Source organism: Phocoena sinus, chromosome 19, assembly GCF_008692025.1.
Source record: "Phocoena sinus isolate mPhoSin1 chromosome 19, mPhoSin1.pri, whole genome shotgun sequence".
Taxonomy (NCBI): Eukaryota; Metazoa; Chordata; class Mammalia; order Artiodactyla; family Phocoenidae; genus Phocoena; species Phocoena sinus.
The window spans coordinates 16521345-16539356 of NC_045781.1; the positions used below are offsets into that span (position 1 = coordinate 16521345).

The 18012-nt window shown below is 44.2% G+C and overlaps 1 protein-coding gene across 7 annotated transcripts in view; it reads right to left on the minus strand.

Annotated features, from left to right (window-relative positions):
* The window catches only part of KIAA0355 (KIAA0355 ortholog), an 81054-nt gene that overhangs the window by 8420 nt on the left and 54622 nt on the right, over nucleotides 1–18012 (minus strand). For all 7 annotated transcript variants that reach the window (XR_004346856.1, XR_004346855.1, XM_032612488.1 and 4 more), the window contains 7 exons: nucleotides 15264–15404; nucleotides 14952–15047; nucleotides 14666–14827; nucleotides 12080–12238; nucleotides 9518–9615; nucleotides 3492–3617; nucleotides 1360–2393 (listed from right to left, as the gene is read on the minus strand). Coding sequence is in view for 5 of the 7 variants with exons in the window: in XM_032612488.1 (XP_032468379.1) it covers nucleotides 1360–2393; nucleotides 3492–3617; nucleotides 9518–9615; nucleotides 12080–12238; nucleotides 14666–14827; nucleotides 14952–15047; nucleotides 15264–15404 (1816 nt within the window). In the remaining 2 variants the exon portion in view is untranslated. The remainder of the gene's footprint in view (nucleotides 1–1359; nucleotides 2394–3491; nucleotides 3618–9517; nucleotides 9616–12079; nucleotides 12239–14665; nucleotides 14828–14951; nucleotides 15048–15263; nucleotides 15405–18012) is intronic.

The following is an 18012-nucleotide window of genomic DNA, read 5'->3' on the forward strand; positions in this document are numbered from 1 at the left end:
ACGCTATTGGTAGGAGCAATTGCCACCCTGCCTGGGTCTTGATTTTAACTGGAACGCTTTTGTCTCACTATACAAAGTACTGCTTGCTACTGGTTTTTGGTAGATAAGTCTTTCATATTCAAGACATTTTCTTCTATTTATGTTTTACTTTGAGGGGTCTACTTAAGAATTGCTGCTTAAGGATTGTCTTTTACCAAATGTCTTTACGGCGTCTGTTGCTGTATGAGTTTTTCTCATAGTGGTTGAAATGACAGATTACTGTGCAGGAGCAGATCCTTACACTGACCTACCTTACACTGCTGAAGTAAACCAGATATAACTCCTTTGATACACTGCTAGATTTTCTTGCATCTATCTACACTCATAAAAAGTTTTTATGGTAAAATCATGTTGGCTTCATAACTCCCTTTCCAATCTCTTCTCCTGGAATAGAACCGGGCAGGTTTTCCACTTCTTGGTGCAATTTTGGTAATGTATGTTTTATTAGGAAAAAATCCATTTTCCATTCAGTTTTTATGTATGTTGTCATCACGTCATATGTGATAATGTCTTAAAGTTCTTTTAATCTCTCCTATACCTGTAGTTATGTCTCCTTTCTCTTTCCTAATCTTGTTTCTCGTTGCTCTCTCTTAATCAGCATTATAATAAATTGGTTTCTCTATTTTATTGGTCTTCTAAAGACCCTTTAGATTTATTTACAATGTCTATTATATTTTTCTTTTAAATTTAATTAGCTTTGGCTTTTACCCTTTTTTTTAAATTGAAGTATAGTTGATTTACAATATTATGTTAGTTTCAGGTGTACAACAACTTTTATCCTTAACTAATTCCTCCTCCTAGTTTATCTTTGTTTTGTTTCTAAATTCTTTTTCTAATTTCCTAAGATAACTCTGGTGAATCTTCACACTGTCTAGGCCAGGAAAAGCTATATTCTATGAAGGGAGGAGGGTGCCTTACTACCTTTCACTGGTTCTAGAGTTTAGGCAAAAACGAATCACAGAACAGGTTACGTAATCAGGAAAAAAGCAGCCCACGAAGGGCCAGCCATTTTAGCTCCCATGAATGGGAGCCCTCTTGAACTATGGGACTTTGAGCCATTCAACTTCTCTTAGCCTCAATTCTGCCCTCTATAAAGTGAGAAAATTAGTTCCACTTACCTTATCAGACTCATTCCAACCACTGCTTCCTACCTTTGCTGGAACTGTCCAATACTTGCCATCAGACAGTGAGAAAGGGTCTTTAAAGGGGGATTAAGTCACTGCCTCATATAAGTAAGGATGTGGTAGATGGGCCCTATGAAGTCTTTGGTGATAATATTTAAGTTAAAACCGCAAGGTGGAGAGGTGGGGGCTCACATACCTGCAGGATCAAAAGGCAGAATCTCTCCCAACATCCCAAAGACTCCATCGCTTTGGTCACGGTTTGGCCAGGTGTTATTTCTAGGTCCCTGTGGCTTCTGTCCCAAAACCTCCGACATCATATTATCCATATAACTGCTCACCAGACCCAAGCTGTACAAGTCAGAACTGAGATCAGATATGCCAGGCCACTGGCCAAGGGGAGACAGACCGGCTCCAATGGGTTGTGTTGGCTGCTGGGATGAGCCGTGTACCCATTTCCCAGGAGCCCGATGCTGGGGCAGGGGCTGCTGCGGTCCAACGGGTTGGAGCAGGTGTTGGTAGTACTGGACCTGGGGTTGTTGTTGCTTTGGGGACTGCTGCTGAGGTGCCAGGCCTGGCTGGGGTGTCAGAGGTGTGTGTGCCCTAGCCTGGGGAGGCCGCGGCGGAGGGGGCACTGGCAGTGACGGCTGCTGTGGCTGCATAGCTCCTGCCTTCTGCTCAGTCACCATGGCTATGGCAGCAGAATTACGCCTTGTCACCAGTGGGGAGCCCTGATGTGACTGGCCCATGTTAAAGCCCGAGAGAAAATCTATCACCTCCTGCATTTCCTGATCGGTTGGTAAGTTCATACCCTTCTCGTCCTTGCCATCATCCCCTTGCACGAAGCTGTCAGGCCTCTCCATGAGAAAACCATTGGCCATTTGATTACTGGAATTCTGAGCTGACTGTGAAGGGTCTGCAGTCCTAGGGAAACTACCAATGTTCAAAATGCTTTGTAATCTTGAATCAGTATTACTGGGCATTTTGGCCTTCTCTTCTGAACACCCAGCTATGAAGATATTTTTGGAAGGGGTATTTGGAATGGAATAATTTGTGCTGCTGCTAGAGCTGGTACATGAAGCTTTCTTGGTGAACCGGGATGTCAGTTTGGAGAAGGTCTTCTGTAGGCCACCTGAAGATTTGTTTCCATTCCCAGAAGGCAAGTCAGCCTGATTTCCAAAATCACAGATCTCCCTTTGAAGCTGGATTTGTATGCAGGGTAAAGCTTGTTCCCTATTTAAAGAGAAATGCATTTTACAAAAGGACAAATATACAAATTGGACAATGAAATGGATCTCTTTGGTATTTAAGAAAGACTTTAAGAATAAAAAGACCTCTTTGTTTGCTATCAGGTTCATTTATTTAAAACACTCAAGAGTTTTAAAAGTACATAATTTAAGCACTTACTATCTATATTTACTATAAAAAATCTACCATGTCTAACGCAGGGCTGTGAAAACTACACTACATTTCTGGCCTGAGGATTTTGAGTGAAACTCTCTGACCACAACACAGGAGAGCAAAACATGGCTAGAGTGGGATACGCAACTGGCAGAGGCCGGCTCTGTGCCTGGATGATGGGGACTGGGAGCCCGGCAGATCCAGCAGAGGGTCAACGGACAAATGCACACAGCAGAGAGGGGTGAGTGGGCGGGACCCAGGGACACCATGCAGCACTGTTGTCCTTGGAAGTAATTCACAGACAGTGCCAAGAACAGATGGCTGTTACTTCCGAAGTCTTCCAAGTACTTTTTTCCAGTACTGAAAGAAAGCCCTAGAGATAGAAAGGGCATGGGTAGGAGCTGGGCAGGTCATGGCTGGTGTGACCCTGCATTAGTCACCTCACTGTTCTGGGCTCATGAATGAAGACATGGGGAGGGCCCACGGCTAGATGTTTAAGGTCTCTACTGGTTCTAAATTTAATTCACAAAGAGATAATCTTGCAACTGTCAGCTACTTTCAGATATAAATAAATGTCATGCAAGATATAAGTAAATTTTCTAAATATTTTTCTGCTCTTAGTTCATAAGGAGAATGTGAGTTGGGTTAAAATCCTCTTGAGGTACTTAACTCTGAAATCATAAAACAAATGAAGGCAAAAATGTTAACACTGGGGAATCTGGGTAAAGGGCAATTCTTTGTACTATTCCTGCAACTTTTCTGTAAGTTTGAAATTATTCCAAAAAAAAGTTGCCGAATAGTTCCCTTTCTTGCCTTATTTACTAACATACTATCAGTGACGTACTCTCACATGACCCTGTAAGTGGTCACACTGTCCCTAGGTGTGGACCTGAACGTGAACCAATTCAAGTGCTGGGTGGGGACACCAACCTTCCTGCCCTCCAGCGGGTGAGGTCCAGCACAGCTGTGTAGAGCACATCCACCAGACCCAGGGTCTTCTCGGGATCGAGGCTTCTCTGCAGCAGGGACATGGTAGCGGGGTCTTCTTTCAGGCACCTAGGCATGAACCGGGCTGCGTGAGTCTGGGCTGCACTTGTCCGCAAAGGGGTTTCAAGCAGGCCTTATACAAAAGGCCACACCTTTTGGTACCAAATAAAAATTTGGTAATTGTAAGAACACTGAGAGGATGACAGGGCTAACACTTGTACTTGTTGCTCCACAAAAGGAGGAGGAAGCAATAGGGCTTGGGGTCTCCATAGATTTCTAACTGTCTAGAGTCTGTTTAGTAGGAAGAGAAGAGTTCGGTGGAGGGTTTGCCTTCCAAGGGCCCTAATGCCCTCTCACTGTCCAACATTGGCTTTGGCCCTTATTTTCCTCTCTGCCCTGCTGAGATTCTGTGCTCTGGCACAGTATGTACTCCTTTACAAACTTTTTATATAACGTCCCACCCCTCCCTCCTGTTACAGCACTTCACACCTGTACCTAAGAAACCAAGGGTCAGTGGAGGGAAAAAAATCTGTCTGCCAGCCTGGCAAACTTCAGATAAACAATAAACACGGTTTTCCCGTAAATTAATTTTTTCCCTTTCCAAGATGACTGTTTTACCTTCCCCCTCCTCAAAGCTCTGCTATCCCTACCATCTCCCATTCTTTGCTATCTCAACTCTCACTTAATTGAGAAAACACATAAGCAGATGAGATCTATTTCAAACACCCTCACCACTAATCCCACCAGTTCACCAGTGTCTGTGCCCACACACCCTGCCTGCCCTGCTGTCAGAGCACAAGACCTGCTCTTGCCACAGGCTGACCCTCCACCTGAGCACCACATGCGCCATACAGCCTTGCTTTTTTCCCCAAGGACCTCACTCGAGTAATCACCCCGTTTCTCCCCTGTGATATTCCCTTTGGCAAACAAACCAGCATTGCCAACCACCTGCTCTTAGCCCCACATCCACTCCAGATACTGCCCCACTTCTCTGCTCCCCATTTTAACAAAATCACAGTCTCCTCCTCTTCCTTACCTCCTATTCTCCTTTCATCACACTCTGACCAGGTGTTCATCCCTATAACTCCACTAAAACAGCTTTTATCAGACAACTCAGATCTTGCCACAGTCAAGGGTCAGTTACCTGTCTCCACTTTACTCGGTCTCTCGGCAACATCATGCAACGTCTCCTTCCTCCTGGATCACTATCTCCTGCAGCCCTGGCGACCCCAACCTTGCTCCATTTTCCTCCTACCTGGCTGGCAGTTCCTTCTTGGTCTCGTCCTCCTCCTCCTTCCCCTCCCTCTGCATCGTGGCACGTTCCAGGCTTCGTCCCTTCTTCTAAGAGGACTGCACGTGGTCCTGTGGTTTTACAGACCATCCCTACAATAAAGACTCTCAAGTTGTCTTTGCCAGTCTAGACCTTTCTCCTGATTGCTACCCTCACATATCTAAATGCACCTTTGACAGCTCTCCCTGCACACCTACCAGGCAGCTCAAAGGGAGCCTGGTCAGTACAACTCTTGATCCCTCTCCTCCCGCCAAAACCACTCTGAATCCTATGACCTCCTCAGTAAGTACGCAGCACAGCTGTCTACCTAAGAGTCATTGCTAGTTTTCCCCACTTCCTACATCCAGTCTATCAGCAAATCCTGCCGGCTCTCCCATAACACGATCCGAATCTAGGCACTGCCACCACCTCTCTCGTTACTGCTCTACTCCAAGACACCACCAGCACCTGCGTCTTAGGACCAGCCTCCCACGTGGTCTCCTTTTCTCCAGTCCTGTCCCTCCAAGGCCCACCCTCCACATAGCAACAGAGCCTCCTGTAGCACAAATCAGAACACACCACTCCCCTGTGCAAAACCCTCCAGTGGCATCCTATCATGACTGAAATAAAATCCAAACCCCTCACCACAGCTCTTTGTGACCTGGCCCTCCTGCCTCTCTGGCCACACCTCTCTTTGCTGTCACCTCTCCTCACCTTGTCTCAGCTATGAGGCCTTCTCACACGCCCTGAATAAGTTGGGTGTTCCCACATCTCAGGACCTTTGCCTGGACTATTCCCCGCTGAGAGCTGCCTCCCACCATTCAGGTCCCCACTGCCCACCCAGGGCACCTCCACCAAAAGGCCTTTTCTGAGAGGGAGAACCAGGAAGATGCTATCTGTCTGTTCCTAGGCTCTCTGGGAGTTAAATGGTGAAATCAACACTTGCAAAGCCATCCTAAGGAGGCAGCAGCACACCCCAACATGTCTTTGGCTTGAGAAGAAATATATCTGTGAGGATGTAAGCCGGCCAGCCTCAGAAACACTGGAAAAAGTGAGCAATAAGGCAAGCTCTGCCAGTGTCCAGTCAGACTCTGGGCTCCTGGGAGAGAATCTTGGCCAGTGGACCTGGCCGAGGTTCATGCACCTGATTCTCTCAGTCTGGAATCGCTGATTACCAGGACACACTTGTTCTATGTTCCCCAGCCAACTTCTACTTGTGATCTGGCTGGTCGCATGTCTGCCCACTAGATGAACATCTTTTGGTCATGCAGAAAGGAGTTCCTGGTGATAGCAATAATTTGTCTTTCTAAAAATCAACAAATTGGCATTTTTATTTTATTCATCAGTCTTGAGAGTTGATCAATAAAACCCCCTGAAGAGACTAAATCCATTCTTTTGACAAATCACCCAGACTGGCTTATAACCTTCTACCTGTTCTTAGATAAAATCCAAGTCCCTCAGGGACGCTGCAAGTCCTGGCTTCTATGAATCCCCATCTTCAACACCACCTAGCATAATTCCAGCCATGCCAGCTCATTCCTCAGGCCTTTGCATTTGCTGTTCCTTCTGCCTGGGATGCTTTCCCCATCTGCTCTCTGCATGGCAGGCTCCTCTCAAATGTCACATCCTTAAAGAGACCCTTCATGACTGACCTCCTCATCCAAAATAGCCTCCTCCTGCCATCTCTACCTGTTATTCTCTATCAGATGATGTCACTCTACTCTTATTCCCCTCATACGCTTGCCAGTGCTTGAAGTTAACTCCTATGCTTATTAGCTGTCCCCTCCCCAACCCCATGCCATAACAAAGCCAGCTCTATTAGGGGCAGGGACCCTGTTTGTCTTGCTCATGATTAAATTCCCAGAGCCTAGAACAGTGTCTGTCACATATTAGGTACTCAGTAAATATTTGTTGAAAGAAAGAATGGGTGAATAGCTTAAATATGACAAGTTAAAAAAATCTAAGTAAGGTTTTACTTTGGGGAAAAAAATGTATCTGGCACCTAGACACTTCGTTTTATTAAAATCAAAGCATATAATAAATTCTTGACTAGTTTTGCTAATAATTTCATTTTTTCCAAAGGTGGAATAAAGCAATCACTTCTTTTTTTTTGGTTCTTGGGCCTCTCACTGCTGTGGCCTCTCCCGCTGAGGAGCACAGGCTCCAGACGCGCAGGCCCAGCGGCCATGGCTCACAGGCCCAGCCGCTCCGCAGCACGTGGGATTCTCCCGGACTGGGGCACGAACCCGTGTCCCCTGCATCGGCAGGCGGACCCTCAACCACTGCGCCACTAGGGAAGCCCAATCACTTCTTTTTGTATTCTTCTCAACAAGCACATACTCTGTAACTTGAAACAAAAACATAAAACTTTGCATTTTTACCAAAAGTAGCCAGCAGAGGGAGCCTCTCCAAGTAACTGCAGTCTATGAGGTCTTTCAAGGAGGTGCAATGAATTACAAAGGAAATCAATCATACAGGGAGAGTTGTGGAAGTAAACTGCAGGGTTAACCATTTTAGTACTAACTGTTTATATTCACCCAATTATCCAAGAGTTGAAAATGTTTTCTTTTTTTTTTTTTTTAAGAGGATGTTGGGGGTAGGAGTTTATTAATTAATTAATTTATTTTTGGCTGTGTTGGGTCTTCGTTTCTGTGCGAGGGCTTTCTCTAGTTGTGGCAAGCAGGGGCCACTCTTCACTGCGGTGCGCGGGCCTCCCACTATCACGGCCTCTCTTGTTGCGGAGCACAGGCTCCAGACGTGCAGGCTCAGCAGTTGTGGCTCACGGGCCCAGCTGCTCTGTGGCATGTGGGATCTTCCCAGACCAGGGCTCGAACCCATGTCCCCTGCATTAGCAGGCAGATTCTCAACCACTGCGCCACCAGGGAAGCCCGAAAATGTTTTCTTTAAAATGAGAATCCTGGTTAAGTTTAATATTTTTCAATAAGAACGTGAATTAGAAAATAAATTAAGAATTCAGGAACACAAAAACCTTACAAAAAAGTGAGCTTTTAATCTACTGCTTGGGGAATTCCCTGGCAGTCAGTGGTTAGGACTCCACGCTCTCACTACCGAGGGCCTGGCCTGGGAACTAAGGTCTTACAAGGTACACGGCACAGCCAAAAAAAAAAAAAAAACAAACAAAAAAACACAACTACTGTTTGACAGGAATGAAGATATGTATATAAATTAACATTATGCCATATTAATAATCAAATTTAGAAATTTGGGGAAGAAATTCATAAAAGGGAGATTTTGAGACATGAAGTAAACTGCCAACCCTTACTTGATATATATCAACAAATTCTAAAACTTTCGGCAGAATCTCCACTGGACCCCCCCCCCCTCACATTTCAAGAAGAAATGAGTTAAATACAATTCGAATGTATTACCCAGCTACCACTTTAGTCCACATGGGCACCAATAGTGCCACTGTTCCTTACTAACTCTATCTCTTCCTACCTAAATGCTTTATACATTTTCTATATAGTTAAATATTCATTCTGATCATAATTTTAATTGCAAACGTCTTGCAATATAGGCTTAATTTTTCTTGTTTACTAGTAAAGCTGTGATGCCGATCCTTCATCTGAATCTGTGTGCACATCACATGGCTAAATCCCTAGAGGTGGAACTGCTGAGGTCAGAGCCCTTATTTTAGGCGTCTGACAAATGAAACTGCCCTCCAGAAAGGCTGTGTGATTTATTCAACAACATCTGTGCCTGTTTTTGTACAGCCTGGCCCAAATCTAGTACTGTTATTCTAAAACAATTCAACAACATGATGGGCAAAATGACATTGTATTATTTTTCTACTTTGCCTTCCTTTCTTTGTTAGGTGAGGTTACACACGTTCTTCATCTCTTTGTTGACTATGCCTCTTCTGATTTACCTGTCCATGTGCCTTGCCCATTTCTTACTGATCTATAGGAGTTTTTATGTTTTTTTTTTTTTTTTGTGGTATGCGGGACTCTCACTGTTGTGGCCTCTCCCATTGAGGAGCACAGGCTCCGGACCCGCAGGCCCAGCGGCCACGGCTCACGGGCCTAGCCGCTCCGCGGCATGTGGGATCTTCCCGGACCGGGACATGAACCCGTGTCTCCTGCATCGGCAGGCGGACTCTCAACCACTGCGCCACCAGGGAAGCCCTCTGTAGGAGCTTTTGTTTGAATAGATTAAGAAGAATACTTTAAGTTTACAAATATAATCAAATAATTAAAAATAAGGACAGCTCAGTCTGCCTCCAGATTTGCAGTGACACTGGGTGTGGAATGACATGAGCTCCAGATCAGCAGGGTTGTCGCTGGAAGGAGAAGAAATGGAAGAAGAGAAGAAGTTCCATGTTCTGCACTCAGTTTTAAAGAAATGCTGGGTGACTTAGAGAAAATGATAAACTCTGTTCAAAAGCTGTGGACTCAGTAACGCAAAAAGATAATATTGCTCATTATGACCCATGAGTATATAACATTTTAGATGCATTACTGGTCAATGAGACTATTTTTCAGACATCTTGGCTTCCTTATCGTGTACCGATGATCATGACACATGGCGTTAACATACCTCCACTGACCACAAACCCGCACAAGTAGTAAGACCTGTTGTGTGAGCTAGCGTAAGGTCTGTCCAAAACAATGCAATCTTTTCAAAGATGTGCAAACATCAGTCAGAGCTTAGGTTTGTGTTAATGTAAGAGTCACGTTACCATGTGGATGGGACTTGAACCACAATTCTGGAGCCTTCTAAACTGATTTGTGGGGCATAGGCTTCTTTATTTTCAATCTGCGCCGTATCAACCACCACCTAACAGAGAAACAGAAACAAAAATCAGCTTTCAGAGAGGAAAACGGATCATAAACAAATCAAATGCATGAGCCTATCAATGCTGAGTGACTCTGGTCTCTGGTAAGAACTATTCCCCAGCAAGACAGATACTCAGAGGCCAGTCAGGAGCCCCACGGAGACAAAAACAAGTAATAAAGATGACTGAAAACAGTAATACTTCAATAAACAGAAACACATTCGAGGTGCAGGAGGTAGCGAACTCTGCAATCATTTTCAGTACTTCTTCCAAATTGTAAATATGTTAATTAGGAATTACTTTGTTTCTTTTGTCTCATTCCTAAGTATTTTTTCACTTTATGCACTTGAAAGAAGTAAAAATGTCATTAAAAATAAAACCAATGCTTTAGAAAAGCCCATCTGTAATGACTGAATCCAAGCCAGAAGTCGATGAAGCTTTTTGTAAAGACCATTTTATCCTCAACCATCAATAAAAACAAAATTACTTCAGGAAAATGAAGAACCAACTCTTTTCTCAATGATTTCCTCTTATTTGGAGGAGAGTTTTTATTTTTCATATTTTTTGGTCACGCCGTGCAGCTTGCGGGGCCTCAGTTCCCCGACTAGGGACTGAATCCAGGCCACAGCAGTGAAAGCATGGAGTCCTAACCACTAGACAACCAGGGAACTCCCTGGAGGAGTCTTTAATACTACACAGATGATACAGTATGCTTTGTAATTTAAAGCGTCTGACAAAGTGATGAATATATTTTCAAATAACTAAAAGAATTTTAAGAAAATAGTCATAAAACACTTTAAAACCAAATCTGTAACAGTTCAGAAAAGGCAAAGTCATGCAGAGTTGCTTATTAGGATTCCAAATTCAGCCTCTAATGGAGTTGATTTCCATGGCTGTAAAGAGAGTTCTCACAGCTGGTCTGCAATGTCCTTTGGAAAAGACTTCCTGTCCAAGTAATAGCCATTGTTGCAACAGGCAGGTGTTTCCTCTCTCCTCCCATCCCCAGAACAATAATCTAAAGGTTCTTTATCAGTCACAAACAACGGTGCCCTGGGATCAAGGCGGAGGGAATTAGGAAGAAGTTTTTGCTCTCTGAATAACATGGGACTTTTTTTTAAACGATGTTTTCTCCAAATAGCCTTTTGGGGACTTCCCTGGTGGCCCAGTGGTTAAGACTCTGTGCTCCCAATGCAGGGGGCCTGGGTTCAATCTCTGGTCAGGGAACTAGGATCCCACATGCATGCTGCAACTAAGAGTCTGAATGTCTCAACTAAGGATCCTGCATGTGGCAACTAAGACCTGGCACAGCCAAATAAATAAATATTTTAAAAACTAAGCTAAAATCTTAAAAACAAAAACAAAAACAAAAGCCTTTGGGTCCTCCTGCCTTATTTTACACACTCCTTTCTGGAGAGCTTATCGCCATGGTTCTCCTAGTTTCAGCTAAAATGATCTTTGGGAACCTCCATACTTCAGCAGGGGGTCTCCAGTTTACTCTTTTTCTTAGGGGTTCCTATACTAAGGAACAGATCTTAAGTGAAACGTAACTCACCACTGTGGACAGGCCCCCACCTGGCCCTCTACAAGGCAGTACCACCCTGAGCTGGGCCACCTGAGCACGCACTCACACCAAACAAAAGCACTGCATCCTCCCAACAGCTTCTTTTATGAATAAAGTAGGAATTAGAGTAAGAAACAGTTCTTTAATTTTCTAAATCTCTAATTAGCTTCCTTTAATCTCTGAAATGCTGTAACTCTTCAAAAAGCAGTCATTTAATTCTAGAAAGTGGGATAAGAACATAAGGTATACGGGTCAAAGGTACCTAACAAAAACCTAGAAGTTGATTTCCTGACCCCACCCAACTTTGGCAAAAGTTATTCTTCTCACCAGAGGTGAAAAGACCAAACTTACCTGAGTTGATGTTGTTATTTTATTGCATAAACAGAGAACTGGGATACAAAGTGACTGCATGGGGGCACTACTTATACCACTGGAGGAGGTGATACTTGAGCTGACATCAGGAAAATGAGAATGAGTGAGTCACATGAAGATCTGAGAGGAGTATTCTCAGGAAAAAGGAGCATCAGGGGCAAAGGCCTGAGACAGGAAGAAGCTTCATGTGCTTGAGCAACAGAAAGACACCCACTGTGGCTCCAGAGTAATCAGGCCAGGTGAAGGGTCCTATCAAATCGTTACTAATGTAATGGTTTCCTTAAAATCAGGAAAGCCTGAGACATCATTTTGCAACTAGGTACCCTGCTAATACTATTATCAATCTATTAAAGAAGAAAAAAGACTTTTTAATGCTGTTCTTCCTTTACCTTTTCTATCTGGTCTAAAACCTGCAGCAAGCAAAGTGCTTTTTAAATTCTCCAATGTTTCGCACATGTGCCCACACCACATCCTCACATGCCTGAAACGTCCTTCTCTATCCTCTCCCCCATCCATCACATGTGCTCACTCACCAGTCCAGCTTGGCCAAACAGCAGCTGCACGGCGGTCTTGCAGGCACCCCGCCACGTGGATGGGCACACCTGGTTCAGGACTTCAGTCACAGGAAAATCGTCCCTGGGTGTGATTCCATTATAGCAGCCTGCCTCCTTGATCAGCTGTAACATTGTATGCTACAGATTGATAAAAAGAGAGTTCGCACCTCAAAATAAAGCCATACCAGGTTCTAAGACTTGTAGAAATGCATTTACAGGTACACAATAGTCCTCAAGAAAAGAGCATTTTACGTACTCCGATATCATGTCATTTTAATTTCTTAAGTAATTATCGTTAATTACCTTCAAAGATTTTTCTCAACCCTGTAGCGTGACTGGCTAGATATGAATACATGTGCGTTAATACACATATGTGATTTCTATTCTAGCACAAAATATAGCATTATTTAGCAATGTGCTAATGCAAACTGGTTGAGGAATTTTGAAATTCTGAATAAGGAAACAAAATCATCTAGCAAAAGTAAATACCAATGAAAACCTCATCTCTATTTTGGATGAATAAGTGGTCAGGTATGCAGACTCTGGAAACAGACTGTATAAGCTCCAATTCCAGTCTACAACTTTCTAGCTGTGTGGCCTTGGACCTCAGTTCCTCTATCTGTCAAATGGGGAAAAGGGCAGTACCCACTTCATGGGTGAGCATTAACCAGACAATGCATGGGAAGCATTTGACACAATGCCTGGCACACATGATGCTCTGCAAATAGTCCTAATTACTTCAGTATTAGGACAATATTTCTCCTCTTATTTAATTTATGAAAGTCCACTGAAACATTAATCATAAACAGCATTTTATAGTGTACTTTCAAAACCCCGTATTTTATACATTTTAAACAAAATTATGAATAAAACTAACTTGGCAAATGTCTCATTAAAAAAGTCACCCTAGGGGCTTCCCTGGTGGTGCAGTGGTTGAGGGTCCGTCTGCCGATGCAGGGGACACGGGTTCGTGCCCCGGTCTGGGAAGATCCCACGTGCCGCGGCGCGGCTTGGCCCGTGAGCCATGGCCGCTGAGCCTGCGCATCCGGAGCCTGTGCTCCGCAACGGGAGAGGCCTCAACAGTGAGAGGCCCGCGTACCACAAAAAAAAAAAAAAGTCACCCTAGGAGCTTCTGATTTGGTGAACACATGGAGGTGCTGGGACAGCAGTGACTGGAGAGAACATGGAACCTCCAAGCCCCTTCCCCGTCTGGCTGTTCCGGAGTTACGTCCTCTCATAATAAACTGGTGATCCGGAACTCTCCCAACAAGTTGGGATTCACAGCATCAATGTACTCAGATCAAGATACTGTAAGGAGAGTATGCTGAGGCAGACATAGCACATTATTGAAGAAGTTCAGTTATGGCCGTATAACTATAAAATGGTCACAGCCACTGCCTTAAATGCCAAAGTTTCCTTGGACCCTCTCCACACACTTCCTGGATCCCCCGGCCTCTCTTCTGGCTCCAGCGACCATCTGTCTCTGAGGACCCTGGCCCTGATCCCACTTCGGGGCTCCAGACCCATACATCCAATTGCCTGCTGAACAGCTCCACTTGGACATTTCAAAAGCAACCTTAAAATCACGTCCAAAAATATATTTTATGACGACTATCCCCGAGCCTCAATAAACAGCACCAAAGCAGCTGTCCAAGCCAGAAACCTGGGCCTCATCTCCTTTCCCCTCCCTCTCACAGCCAGTTAATCACTGAGTCCTGCTTATTGTAACCTCTAGACTGCTCGTGAACGCTTCCACTCGCCTCCCATTATCACTTGATGGGGCCATGGCCAAAACCCTTCAGTGCTGCTCCCCTCCCAGCCACAGTCCATCCTGAAGTCAGGGGGATCTTTCCGAAATGCAAACCTCATTACACGACCTGTCTTGGCGGGATGCCAGCCACCTGGGGATGGAGCCCAGCCCTCACACTGAGGGTTTTCTGGCCTCTCCGGGCTGCTTTTCCAGCCCTGGCTCCTACCATGTCTCCCCTTGTTCTAGACGGTGGCCCTCAGGTCTGACTACATATTAGAATTCCCTGGACAACTTTTACAAAATACCAGAGCCCAAGCCTTACTTCAGGACAATTAAATCTGAGTCTCATTAGTGACTGTCCTGGATGGCCAGGGGGGCCCCAGCTACAGCTCTAAGGAAGATCTTCAGCTCTTGGGATGGGCTCTCACTTCCTGGCCATCTCACAGCCTCAGCCCCACCCCCATACTTATTATTCAGGTCATTCTCTGCTTAAAGTCCTCTTCTCAAGAGTCACATCTCTTAATCCTCCAGGTGAGGCCCCCTCGTTCTGTGTTCCTATCACAACCTAGTGGGCTGTCAAATCTCCTAGCCTGGCACCAATGGATGCTCAATAAAGACCTACCAAATGGAGAAAAAAACAACAACAAAAGTCACCCCAGTCTGCTTTTAGACACCAGTTTACTGAGGAAGGTCAATGCCTCCCGTCTTCACTTAAGTTTTGCTTTTTAGTCTTGATTCTTTACAAGCCCTCAGGTTTCCTTAAGAACTCTGTTTTCAAGTTCACACCCGGTTGTTGGAACGCCAAGGAAAGCTACCGTCTTAAGTTTCAGATTGTCGGCGGCCGACTCGTTGAAGGAGACACCCTTCAGGAAGTTCGATCCTATCTGCACGGGGACGGTGGGAAGCTCACACTGCATGGGCTGCGGCGGGGTCTGCCTCCGCCCTGTCTGCTGTGCTTCTGCCTCGCTGCAGCAGCCCTGGAAAAGGGTTGGATAGGAGAAGAGAGGTGACCCACAGCTCACCTCTCAAGACATTTGCCTCATGTGGATGGCATGAATGCCACACCACAGCTCCCAGGAGCTACCAGAAAGAAAAGTGTACCTGCAAACTCGCTTCAATTGCCTTTGGATTCAGGTGGAAACCGGCTTTCATTGCATATTCACAGTGACCTAAGCTTTCCAGAGCTATTTTATATGCCTGCAAAGAAATTGTTTTCAAGAATGAAGATTACATAGCAGATTATAAACTGACTAGGTTCAATGAAAACAGAAATTTTAAATTTCTATAGTTATTAAAAGACATGAGGCGAACTACCATCTTATTACTCTTTCCAACTGGTTCAGCATCATGACTTTAACTCCCTCCCTTGTTTTCATCCCTTAGATATTAATGTGCCAGTTCTGAAAAACGTACTTGCAGAGCACTGTCAATCTTTATGTTCAGTTCTTTTAGCTGGTGCTCAGGAATTGCTGCACTTTGAGAACAGAAGAGCTGTTGAACTTCAATTCCTGCCAGGCGGCCATCACAGCCTCTTTCTCTTAGTCTAGATGTTGCCTGCAACAGAAATGGTGACTGGTAGGTAAAAGAGGATTTTACAGATACTAGCAAAATTAAAAAACCAGAAAACAACTATAGTAAAGCTAGAAACTATCTAAGAATTAGATATAAACCAGACATTCCGGATCGTCTGTATTACGAAGTGAGCAAGCAGCCAGAAGTTCTGAAAGACTGAATCAAGCATTGAAGAGAAAGCAAACCTGACAATAGAACTGCCTTATTTAAGAAACCCCTGGGAATTCCCTGGCGGTCCAGTGGTTAGGACTCCGCACTCTCACTGCTGAGGGCCTGGATTCAATCCCTGGTCAGGGAACTAAGATCCCACAAACCATGCAGTATGACCAAAAAAAAGAAACCCTGGAAAAAAGACTTACCTACCTGTTATTCATTTTATATCTACATTACATATAAATTACATACACATTAAAAACATTCACATTTTAAATTTCCCTGCTTTAAAAAGACAGATACCCTAGTATATTGGCCCTTGGAGTTTCCAGAATTAAACAATATATATATGGTTGGGTGGTCCTATACACCAAAGTAAAAAACCTCACCAATAGGAAAAGAATAGGAAAAAAACATACACTGCAACATTAAAGGAAAAACAGAACTTTTGAAATCTGCACAGAAAAATGAAATAATTATTGTTTCGTCACTAAATATGTTTATGAAGAGTACATAAGAAAAACAAGAAGAAATTAATCTGTGTCTTGTGATGAAATGTTATCTATACATATGGGTCAGGACTAGAGAATACAGAAAAATATATATTTGATTTACTAGATGGAAGGAAGGATTCAGGATGAACTGTCTTTCAATTTTTCAATGTCTGTTTTTATTGCAATAACATTTGTGCAACAAATAACGTTTTTTAACAGTTAATTTTTGTTCTTCTAGGCCAAGGTAGGAGTTGTAATATTTACCAAAATTGTAGGACTAAAGGAAGTTAACTAGCAGCTATAATGCCATACATTTCCAAAGCTCCACAAATTCTGTATGAATACCAACCATTCCCTGAACCCTAACAGTCACACAGTTTAAAACCACTTGACTCTCTTTCTAGAACTCTTCCATTTAGTCAAATATGTAGCCCACAAGGTCTTATGTTAGGTGTCTCTGGATAGACAGTGGAGCACAAAACCTGGTCCCTACCATCTTGGAGCTGACAGCTTCATGGGTCGAAAAGGCAAACAAATAAAACATTTAAAAAATATAAAATGGAGAAAAACATCCCAAGGGAAATAGAAAACTGTAACAGGGAGCGCCCAAGAAACTGAGAAATCACCATTTAGGCTGAGTTTAAGGCAGAGGAGGCAGTAAACAGAAGTGTGGGGTGGGGGTAGGACAGGCAGAGATGTCAGCAAAGGAACTAGAACCCAGTGAGCAGGGGAGAGTGGCCACAGATGAGGCTGGTGAGGAGGCAGGGGCCAGACTATGTGGGACTAGGCAGGTCATGGGGATGGGTACACACTTTACCTTAAGGAAATGGAGAGACATGAAGGACGGCAAGACAGAAAGGGGAGAAGCAAGTCCAGCCACTGAAGCTGTCAGGGGAGAGTAAATGATTCCCTGAACTACGTTAGTGATAGTGGACACAGAAAGAAAGGGACAGATTTGCAGTCATATTTTGGATGTAGGATATGCAGGGCTTTCTTATGGATTGGATGTAGATGTGACAGAAAAGCTGGAGGATAAATCTCAGGTTTCTTGCACAAAGGACCCAGTGTGGGATGGCACTACATGCTAGCACAGGGAAGATTTGAGGAGGAACAGTGTGTGCAGAAAGGCTAAGGGCTGAGCCACCTGAAGACCTGAGGAGGGCAGCAGCTGAATATAGGGGCCTGAGCCCACGGGGGAAGTGAACCGGGCACACACATTTGTGTGCTTGTGGCCCCAGCCCACAAGCAGTTTTTAAAGTTCCAAGACTAGACGGAGACCCTCTAGGGGAGAGGGCATGTAGGACTGAGCCTTGAGAAACTCATATTCATAAGTTATGTTGAAGAGAAGCTGGCAAAGTGGATGGAGAGGCTAGCCCAAGAGCTAAGAGGGTACCTAAGAAGACCTGGTTCTCCACAAGGAGAGAGGATTTCCAGGGCTCATGTCGCTGTGAGCTGCTGAATGGAGTCATCGGGATCCTTGGATTTCTGCCAATTATTTTTGGCAACATGGAAGGCACCAATGACCTTGACAAGACAAGGTATGTTCTTGTGTAGGTGTGGAAGCCAGATTTTAGTGAACTGAATGACACCATTTATATAAAGTTTCATATTGTGCAAAACAATATATTTATGGATACATACATATAGAATAAAAATATAAAAATATGCATAGGAATCACAAACTCCAAAATCAAAAGAGGTTATCTCTAGAGAGAAAGGAATATGAATAAGATAGTGGAGAAGTACAAAGGGAATTCAAGTGCATTTGTAATAATATTTTCCTGTTAAAAATAAAAGGTATGAGGGCTTCCCTGGTGGCACAGTGGTTAAGAATCCGCCTGCCAATGCAGGGGACACAGGTTCGAGCCCTGGTCCAGGAAGATCCCACATGCCGCGGAGCAACTAAGCCCATGCGCCAGAACTACTGCGCCTGCGCTCTAGAG